The 10,998-nt window shown below is 45.2% G+C and overlaps 1 protein-coding gene across 1 annotated transcript; it reads left to right on the top strand.

Annotated features, from left to right (window-relative positions):
• The first annotated feature begins 3,505 nt into the window (after positions 1-3,505).
• Positions 3,506-7,015, top strand: LOC140489043 (ferritin, middle subunit-like). The gene is made up of 4 exons (XM_072588282.1): positions 3,506-3,607; positions 5,257-5,403; positions 6,082-6,207; positions 6,860-7,015. Exons 1-4 carry the CDS (start codon positions 3,506-3,508, stop codon positions 7,013-7,015), a joined length of 531 nt encoding a protein of 176 aa, XP_072444383.1.
• Positions 7,016-10,998: the final 3,983 nt, after the last annotated feature.

A 10,998-nucleotide genomic window follows, 5' to 3' on the forward strand; every position in this document is an offset into this window, starting at 1 on the left:
TGTTTTACACTCTGGAGTAGAAAACATTTTTAATGATTCTTTTTTCTTTGAATTGTACTTTTTTGGACTAATGCCTACACGTTTAGGCAAACAGTGGGCAGGGAAGTTTCCTTAAATCTCGAGACCAAACATCCACTTCCATAGACACCCTAAATCTTTGATTGCAAGTTCATTTTCAGATTTGCCCATCAAGTATTCACCTCTACATCAATACCTTCCTTCACTCTAGAAGGACTCCATAATTTGGAATCAAAAACTGCATGATTTGGGCGACCAGATCTGGTCACCTCTCATGGACCTCCCCCAAAGCCCATGAGGTTCTAGTTTCTACCTAGATAGTGGAACCAGCTAATGATATGATCTCAATTTGTCTGGTGTAGCTTCCCTATGGAACTCTAACATGATCAGGATATTCTAAATACTACTGTTTTCTTTTACCTCTGAGCCCAGTCTCAGGAGCCTCTTGGTGTTCAGTTGGCACAAGGGCCTGTGATTGTCAACCCTTCCCTTGTTACAGCCCTTAGCAGTAGGGTACAAAGAATGGCTCATTTTGCTGTAATCTGAATAAAACATGCAGCTCCTGATGGTCACCTTCATTAAATCCCCATTCGAGCACAACTCAGAGTCAATCCACACCAGGGGGAGATCTTCCCAGCAGTAGCAATGTTATCCGCCTGTATCTTCGCTCACTTTTGTGTACCTCCCTATCTGAAGACTCACTCCGAACACAACTCCTGCACTTTCAATAAACCTCAAGCCTGCCCACCCAGAGCTGGGATAATTCCCTGCAGAAACACATTCCTGGGAGTCAGCTGAAGAAATTCTCCTGAGCTGCATTGAATTAATACACATGCTCTCATCGTCTCCTACAGCTGAAATGAGCAGGCTGACTGTGATCTGGGAATAACACAGCAATGCTTGAGGTTAGATGCTTCCATCTGGTTTACTCTTGCTGCTAAGGTCAGCAGTTTGCAGTCCAAGCTGATCCCTGCTTCCTCCCAGCTTCCCATGTGCTGAAGGATTCTCCTGATGCAGTTTGTTTTGACCCAGTGATGTTGAAGGAGCAGTGATTTCTCTCCAAGTTGGGGAGTGCTGTCATCCTGAAAGGAAAACCTGGAGATGCTGACTCTCCTGTACAGCTGCTCCTTCATCTTTGGGGTTTCAGGGATCGTGGGTTAGGGAGGAGGCTCTCCTGGTGATTGTTGGAGTGAATTTTGTAATGAGCATACACTGCAACCTTCAGGGAGGGTTTGTGTTCTTAACATATTTATTCCACAACGTAAAACCTTTTATTGTAAACAATCAAGTCATGCCGACATAGTCTCTACAGTGCAGGCTGAGGCCATTCAGCCCATTGAGTCTGCACCAAATATCTGAACAGCACCCTGTTCAGACCCACTCAATCCTCTTAACCCTGCAATTCCCATGGCCGATTTAATGATCCTGCACATCTTTGGACTGTGGGAGGAAACTGGAGCACTCGTATGAAACCCACACAGACACAGGGAGAGCATGCACACGCTATACACCCACACACTCACCCGAGGCTGGAATCAAACCCAGGTCCCTGGTGCTGTGAGGCAGCAGTGCTAACCACTGAGCCACCACACCATCGTAAAGAAACATGTTGTTGCACACCAGTAGAGTCATAGAGTCATACATCACAGAAGCAGACCCTTCGGTCCAACCTGTCCGTGCTGACCAGATTTCCAAAACTGTACCAGATGCTTTTGCCTGCATTTGGCCCATGTCTCTCTAAAACCTTCCCATTCATGTATCCATCCAAATGTCTTTTAAATGTTATAATTGTACCCAACTCCACCACTTCCTCTGGCAGCTCATTCCATGTACACAGCACCCTCTCTCTGATAAGGTTGACCCTCATGTCCGTACTTTAATCTTTCCCCTCCCACTTTAAGCCTATGTCCCTGTAGGTTTGCACTCCCCCATCCCAGGGTGGTTTTTATTGGTCAATCTTCAGTGTGCCAATCAGAAGGCTGCGTTTCGTGCCCAGCCACAGTTACCCTTCAGGTGGTGGTGATGAGCTGGTTATTACAGCCCACCTGGTGTGGGAGAGACCAGAATGATGCTGCTGCTGCTGCTGCTGAGGGGGGGGGGGGGCTTCCGGGACTTGGATTCAGAAACAGTGATATTGTTCCAACTCAGGATGGCGAGAGATTTCCCTGGGGCTTCGTCAGTGTTGGGGCTGGATTCAGACAGAAAATTGGAAAGTATTCCATCACTTTTACTTGTAGATGGTGGACAGTGTTTGGAAAGTCAGGAGTTGAGAAATTCACAACAGAATTCCCAGCCTCTGACCTGCTCTCATTGCCATGAATATTTATCAGGGTTAACTCGGACCATGGTTCCATGTACAATATTCAAAGTTGTAACTCAATCTGACAAGTAATGACTAGACTGTAACCTGGTATTTGAATCAGATACTGGGTCAAAGTAACTTGCTTCCACCAATCCATCCGTCAAGGCTGTGATCATACCCTAACATTGAGTAGGCACCTTCAATCCCCAAACTCTCACAGCCCACCACTCCACTGGAGGCTGCTCAGTTCAACACAATCAACTTTATGTTGAGATACTCTCATGTCCATAAAGATGTGCGTATGGACCACATCGAGTTGGGAGGTCAGTTTCTGAGCTGTACGTTCGACAGATTACAATGTAAACAGGATCAGAATCAGAATCTTTCCACGTGGAAACATCCTTGAGTTGAGGGACTGGTCCTTCTTGAAACAATTAATAACTAAACATGGAGACAGAAAAGTTGATCATACAGTATGTTTCTAACAGCAATTTAGGAATGGAAGCCTGAGGCCTACTACATGGCTGACGCACTCAGCGCATTTACCGTTTTGGTTTGTAAACTGGGTTTCCTGAGACCTAAGGTCAAAAAGATCACAGCAGATTCAGAAAGGATCCACAAAGTACATCAGTTGCCTGCACTAGATGACCCAAAATCACTTCATTTCTGTCACTGTCAATCAATAGGCAAATGTTTAATGTCAACAAAATCTAGCCATTTTTCAATGGACTCCCAACACTGTCATTCAAAAGCGAGGAACACAAATCCCTCAGAGTAACAAGCTAACAAATTTCAGCAAATCTGTTTTCAGCATGTCTTAATACACAAGCTCAAATACAATAGTGATGTTTCAGAGTATGTTTAATTGTCATTTTCAGGTATATATATTTACAGAATTTGCACTTCTGTAAGAGGTCAAAGGTCAATCACCAATTTCATCATCCACCAGTTGTCAATTCTAATTGGCTTCTGGATCCAATTCCTATTCTGTGCTGAATGGACATGGCAGCTGATCGATTGATTAAAAGAGTGATTGGCCATCACTGATGATGTCATTTCCTGCTTAATAAAATGAGGGCTGCTCCTGGAGTATAAATAATAGTCCAAATGCTGTGGTGATTTAGGTAGAGTTGATGGTAATTTTAAGTTTGTGGTTGGCTTAAGTAGTACAATATTTGTCACAAAATGGCTTCCCAGGTTTGTCAAAACTATCACCAGGATTGTGAAGCTGCTGTCAACAAGCAGATTAACCTCGAGCTCACTGCCTCCTATCTCTATCAGTCTTTGGTGAGTGTTGTCTCTATTTATAATTGCTTCTATTATGGGAATTTATTTATTTATTTCTAATTAACTTGATGCTCTTTTCAACTGGCTCTTGTAGCTCTTGCCTATTTCATAATTCAAGATAAATGTGGTGTTACAACAACAATGGGGTATGATACTGATGTGCAATAATGTATGCTCCTATTCATGTTCAGTGATGTTTCTGGGGTGTAGTGTCCTTGGTTAGTGTACAATTCCCTGATATGGCTGTCACAGGCAGTAACTGTCATTTCCCTAGGGTTGTCAAAACAGGATATTTTACAGGAATAGCTTAACCATTTTGTCGGTGGCATTTCCCTGTTTGTGTTTTTTTGAAGCCATTTCCAGACACAGCAGCACCTCTGCCTTTATGACCCTTCTTGAAGGGGCACAAACCAAGGATGAAACATCCTGCTGAAAGGAGTAGCACTAACATAACATTCACTTGTGAGCATGATGGTTCAATGTTTGAGTCAAATATGGGCATAAATCTCATGGTTTGAACTGCTCCAGTCCAACCAAGCATAGTGCTTTTCAGTTTACCTGCGGATGGTGTCACCAGCTTGATGGAATAGTTAATCTGAGTCACATGAGGTTTTTCCTGTCTCGGACTCTTCCTTGATCAAGTTACACTTTTCTAATCACTCAGTTGCTTGCTCACAATTCAAAGGCTCCTTGCACAGGCTTTCCTCAGCAAACCCCAGGTCCCCTTTCTCTCATTCCATTCCACTCATTCCCTTCCATACTCTGATATGAACACACTTGTACTGATCCAATCTATGGTCCAGACAATCCCAATGATCTACAACTTCCACAAAACTCTCTCCTGATTTAAATTAGTGCCAGCAGTGTCCAACATCCATTTTTCTAGTTTAGCCCCAAAGGAATAATGTCTTTTTTTGCAGCAGCCTCATGGTTACTTTCTCATTGAATGGCAGGACTGGCTTGAGGGGCTGAATGGCCTACAGTCCCTGTGTTCTGATATCAGTTTTGTATGTACTTTCATTCAGAAAAATGTCCTGGTGACTGGGTATTCCCCTCTGGTTAATTGGTGACTGGAGTAGACTGCACTTAGTACTCCAGTGGCTTTCTGTGTCATCCAACTGAACCTTCACCTTGTTAAAGGTTACAATTTCAGTTGGTTCCATGTAGAATATTTGAAATCTACCATCCCAGACCTGGTCTGCACAGAAACAGACCCTCTAAGCCACTCTTCCATGCCAGCCAGATATCTCACATTATTCTAGTCCCATTTGCCACATGTCACTCTAAATACATCCTTCCTTTTATTGAAGAGTTTCAGTCAATGTCTAATATCTTCCAATTCTAATGGTGTTAATGAGCAGAAACATGAATTTCGTGTTTCTCTCCTCTGATGCTGTACCAGACCTGCTGAGGAACTCACCAGCTGTTTAATCCAAATTAAAACATGGATGTTGCATGTCCTCAGGAGGAAGCTGGGGTGAAGAGCTGCTGGCTCACTGGACAACACTGGGATATTAAAATGGTTGAGAATGCAGAGGATTAATACCTGCGTGAATAGGCAGGCAGTCTGAGGGCTAAATTAGTCTCTACTTCTCCCAACTAGAATTGGGCCCAGTGATGTGTTAATGGGAAGTGAATTCTTCTTTCAGATGTCGTACTTTGACCGGGATGATGTTGCCCTGCACCATTTCTCCCAGTTCTTCAAAGCTCAGTCCCAGGAGAAGCAGGAACATGCAGAGAAGCTGCTGAAATTCCAGAATCAGCGTGGAGGCAGAGTCCTCCTCCAGGATGTGAAGGTGGGAATGTTGGGGAGGGGAATGGCAGCTCTCATGATGTGGCTTCAATCCATCGGTAACAGGATGGATTGCCCATCCTGAAGGGAATTGAGGAGCTGTTGCTTGTCTTTCCCATATGATCTCTTCCATCTCCCCACTCACTGCAAAGAAACAGGCCTTTTGGTCTACCATATCTATGCTGACCAAACTACACTAATCCCACCTACCTGCACTTAGTCCTTCACCCACTATACCCTGGCATTTGAAGTATTTCTCCAGATGTTGCTGCAATGTTACTGGACTAGCTGTCTCCCCCACATTCAGGTGCTGCATTCCATATTTCTCAATTTCCTGAGATCCCACTAAAACCCTTCCTCCTCAAATCTTCCTCTGGACTTGAGGATGGTACTGGCACTGCACTGTCTCAGTGCCAGGGACCCAGGTCCAATTCCAGCCTCTAGGATCTGCTCAGTTTGAACAGGGCACAAAGATGTGCTGGTCAGTTTGGTCATGCTAGGTTGCCCAGTTTCCAAGGATACACAGGCTACATGGTTCTCTAAACAGGATTACAGGGATGGGTTGGGTCAATGTGGGACCCTCTGGTGGGTTGATGTGGACAAATGGGTTAAATGACTTGCTTCACCCTATTGTCAGGATTCTGATTCTGTTCCTTAACTGTCCTTTGTTTCCATGTTTCAGAAACCAGAGCGGGATGAGTGGGGTAACGGTCTGCAGGCAATGCAGGTTGCCCTGGATCTGGAGAAGAATGTGAACCAGAGTTTGCTGGATCTACACCAACTCTCCACTGCCCAGACTGACCCTCATGTAAGCTTCACCACCTCCTCATTCTCATCACTGCCAGACCCTCAGGGCAACACCTCACTGGTTGGTCTCTGTGGGTTTGAAATTAATAATGCAACATTTAGGGAGATGTGATTTTGGAGATGCCAGTGTCAAACTGGGTGTACAAAATTAAAGCTAACACCAGGTTATAGTCCAACAGGCTTATTCAGAAGCTCTAGCTTCCAAACTAATACTCTTTGACCACCTGAAGAAGCAGCACTCTGAAAGCCAGTGCTTCTGAATAAACCTGTTGGACAAAACCTGGTGTTGTGATTTTTAACTTTGTCCAGATGTAACATTGTAACCACCAGTGTGGATCTGGAATGATCAATGTTACAACTCTTCAGCAAGCAGGTCAAGGAGGAACTTGGATTGTAATCTGGTGGGAGTGCTGAAGTGATATTGGCCACTGAATCCTCATTCAGGACCATTGCAGTGGAATGATCACCATCCACCGCAATACAACTCAGCTCCACTTAAATGGCAAGATGTGCCAGCTGAGAGGCTAATAATCCACCAGTACAAAATCTCTAGTTTGGATTTGAGTTGTCTCGAGCTATCACTGCCCAGTCTGTTTTGCAGTAGAATTCTTAAATGTGGTCATGTAATGAGTTGTAATATTCCTGTGTTCCAGCTGTGTGACTTCCTGGAGACTCACTATTTGGATGAGGAGGTTGAGATCATCAAGCGACTTGGGGACTACATCACCAACCTGAAGCGTCTGGGAGCCCCTGAGAATGGGCTGGGAGAGTACCTGTTTGACAGGCTCTCACTGGAGGACAGCAGTTAGTGGGGCATGGGGTACTGTCTGCTTTTGTCTGAATGTATTACTGACTTCACTTGGACAATCTGGCTTCTCCCTAGGAAGAAGGAATATGTTGGCAAGAATGTAATGGCTGTACTACCTGAATGGAAATGGATAAAATATTCTCTTGATCTTGCTTTTTGTCCATCATTCAGACCACTGATCCTTCTCCCATTTGTTTGCTATCTCTGGGGGGGAGCTTGATGTCAGTAATCATCCTGCAAGCGGCACGGTGGCACGGTGGTTAGCACTGCTGCCTCACAGCACCAGAGACCCGGGTTCAATTCCCGCCTCAGGTGACTGACTGTGTGGAGTTTGCACGTTCTCCCCGTGTCTGCGTGGGTTTCCTCCGGGTGCTCCGGTTTCCTCCCACAGTTCAAAGATGTGCAGGTCAGGTGAATTGGCCATGCTAAATTGCCCGTAGTGTTAGGTATGGGGTAGATGTAGGGGTATGGGTGGGTTGCGCTTCGGCAGGGCGGTGTGGACTTGTTGGGCCGAAGGGCCTGTTTCCACACTGTACGTAATCTAATCTAATTTGGCTCACATCACTGGACTAAAACACCTCACCAAATGTCTCCTCTTCACTCTTCCACCTCAGCTGACACTCCACACCCCAGTGGACAGGAATAACTAGATGGGGTTGTTGTAACTAAAATTCAAGCAATTGTGCCCCACATGTGAGGTTGGGTGTTTTACACTCGAGTATAAAAACTTTTTTAATGATTCATTTGTCCAAGATTTATCCTCTTTTGCCTAAAACTGTAGGCATTAGTCCAAACATGGGCAGGGAAGTTCCATACCTCAAGCGCTCAGCTCCAGACATCCATTCCCCTCGACACCCCACATCTTTGATTCCAAGTTCATTTCCACATTTGCCCATAAAGTGTTCACCTCAGCATCAATCCCTTCCTTTACTTTGAAAGGACTCTGCAATTTGGAATCAAAAACTGCATGAGCTGGGTGACCAGATCTCCTCACCTCTCAAAGGCCTTTGTGTGAGATCCATCAGGTTCTGGTTTCTACCCAGATGGTGGAATGATATGATCTCAAATAGTCTGGTATAGGTTCCCTATGGAACTCTAACATGATCAGGATATTCTAAATGCTACTGTTTTCTTTTTCCTCTGTGCCTAGCCTTAGGGGCCCATTGGTGTTCAGACCAGCACAGGGGCCTGTGATCATCACCCCTTGCCTTGTTACAGCCCTTAGGGGTGGGGTACACAGAGTGGCTCATTTTGCTGTAGTCTGAATGCAACATGCAGCTCTTGATGAGCACCTTGATTGAATACCCACTTTACCACAACTAGGAGTCAATCCACAGTAAGGGGAGTTTTTCCCAGTAGCACTGTGTCTCCCTAATTTTCATGTACCTCACTATCTGAAGACTCACTCCCAATACTGCTCCTGCACTTGTGATAACCCCTGCACTTTCAATAAACCTCAAGCCTGCCCACCCACAGCTGGGATAATTCCCTGCAGACACACATTACTGGGAGTCCGCTGAAGAAATTCTCCTGAGCTGCATTGAATTAATACACATGCTGTCATTGTCTCCTACAGCTGAAATGCGCAGGATGACTGTGATCTGGGAATAAAACAGCAATGCTTGAGGTTAGATGCTTCCATCTGGTTTACTCTTGCTGCGAAAGTCAGCAGTTTGCAGTCCAAGCTGATCCTTCCTTCCTCCCACCTTCCCATGTGCTGAAGGATTCTCCTGATGCAGTTTGATTTGACCCAGTGATGTTGAAGGAGCAGTGATTTCTCTCCAAGTTGGGGAGTGCTGTCAATCTGAAAGGAAAACCTGGAGATGCTGACTCTCTTCTACAGCTGTTCCTTCATCTTTGGGGTTTCAGGGATCAGGGGTTAGGGAGGGGGCTCTCCTGGTGATTGTTGGAGTGAATGTTGTAATGAGCATACACTGCAGCCTTCAAGGAGGGTTTCGGTCCTTAACATATTTATTCCACAACGTAAAACCTTTTATTGTAAACAATCAAGTCATGCTGACATACCTCTCTACAGTGCAGGCTGAGGCCATTCAGCCCATTGAGTCTGCACCAATTATCTGAACAGCATCCTGTTCAGACCCACCCAATCCTCTTAACCTGACATTTCCCATGGCTGATTCACCGATCCTGCACATCTTTGGACTGTGGGAGGAAACTGGAGCACTCATAGGAAACCCACACAGATACAGGGAGAGCATGCACACTCTATACACACACTCACCCGCGGCTGGAATCAAACCCAGGTCCCTGGCGCTGTGAGGCAGCAGTGCTAACCACTGAGCCCACACACCATCCTAAAGAAACACATCGCTGCACACCAGTAGAGTCAAACATCACAGAAGCAGACCCTTCCGCCCAACCTGTCCAAGCCGACCAGATTTCCAAAACTGTACCAGTTGCCCTCGCCTGCATTTGGCCCATGTCTCTCTAAAACCTTCCCATTCATGTATCCGTCCAAATGTCTTTTAAATGGTATAATTGTACCCGCCTCCACCACTTCCTCTGGCAGCTCATTCCATGTACACAGCACACGTTCTGAAAAGGTTGATTCTCATATCCCTATTGTTAATCTTTCCCCTCCCACTTTAAGCCGATGTCCCTCTAGTTTTGCACTCCCCCATCACAGGGTGGTTTTTATTGGTCAATCTTCAGTGTGCCAATCAGAAGGCTACGTTTCGTGCCCAGCCACAGTGACCCTTCAGGTGGTGGTGATGAGCTGGTGATTATAGCCCACCTGGTGTGGGAGAGACCAGAATGATGCTGCTGAGGGGGAGGGGGAGGGGGGGGGGGGGGGGGGGCTTCCGGGACTTGGATTCAGAAACAGTGATATTGTTCCAACTCAGGATGGCGAGAGATTTCCCTGGGGCTTCGTCAGTGTTAGGGCTGTATTCAGCCAGAAAATTGGAAAGTATTCCACCACTTTTACTTGTAGATGGTGGACAGTTTTTGGAAAGTCAGGAGTTGAGAAATTCACAACAGAATTCCCAGCCTCTGAACTGCTCTCATCGCCATGAATATTTATCAGGGTTGACCTCGGACCATGGTTCCATGTACAATATTCAAAGTTGTAACTCCATCTGACAAGTAATGACTAGACTGTAACCTGGGATTTGAATCAGATACTGGGTCAAAGTAACTTGCTTCCACCAATCCATCCGTCAAGGCTGTGATCATACCCTAACATTGAGTAGGCACCTTCAATCCCCAAACTCTCACAGCCCACCACTCCACTGGAGGCTGCTCAGTTCAACACAATCAACTTTAGGTTGAGACACCCTCATGTCCATATCGCTGTGGGGATGGACCATGTTGAGCTGGGAGGCCAGTTTCTGAGCTGCACATTTTACAGATTGCAATGTAAACAGAACCAGAATCTTCCCATTTGGAAACATCCTTGAGTTGAGGGACTGGTCCTTCTTGAAACAATTAATAACTAAACATGGAGACAGAAAAGTTGATCATGCAGTATGTTTCTAACAGCAATTTAGGAATGGAAGCCTGAGGCCTACTACATGGCTGACGCACTCAGCGCATTTACCGTTTTGGTTTGTAAACTGGGTTTCCTGAGACCTAAGGTCGAAAAAAATCACAGCAGATTCCGAAAGGATCCACAAAGTACATCAGTTGCCTGCACTAGATGATCCAAAACAACTTCATTTCTGTCACTGTCAATCAATAGGCAAATGTTTAAGGTCAACAAAATCTAGCCATTTTTCAATGGACTCCCAACACTTTCATTCAAAAGGTAGAAAGACAAATCCCTCAGAGTAACAAACTAACAAAATTCTGCAAATCTGTTTTCAGCATGTCTTAATACACAACCCCAGGAACAATAGTGAAGTTTTAGAGTATGTTTTATTTTCATTTTCAGGTAGATATATTCACAGAATTTGCACTTGTGTAAGAGGTCAAAGGTCAATCGCCACTTTCATTATCCACCAGTTGTCAATTCTAATTGGCTTC

Source organism: Chiloscyllium punctatum, chromosome 18, assembly GCF_047496795.1.
Source record: "Chiloscyllium punctatum isolate Juve2018m chromosome 18, sChiPun1.3, whole genome shotgun sequence".
NCBI lineage: Eukaryota > Metazoa > Chordata > Chondrichthyes > Orectolobiformes > Hemiscylliidae > Chiloscyllium > Chiloscyllium punctatum.

Excerpts from the sequence above, each read along its gene's own strand:
- LOC140489043 (XM_072588282.1), top strand. The coding sequence starts at position 3,506 with ATGGCTTCCCAGGTTTGTCAAAACTATCACCAGGATTGTGAAGCTGCT. Across the intron at positions 5,404-6,081 it reads TCCTCCTCCAGGATGTGAAG|AAACCAGAGCGGGATGAGTG; the intron begins GTGGGAATGTTG and ends TCCATGTTTCAG. Across the intron at positions 6,208-6,859 it reads CTGCCCAGACTGACCCTCAT|CTGTGTGACTTCCTGGAGAC; the intron begins GTAAGCTTCACC and ends CCTGTGTTCCAG.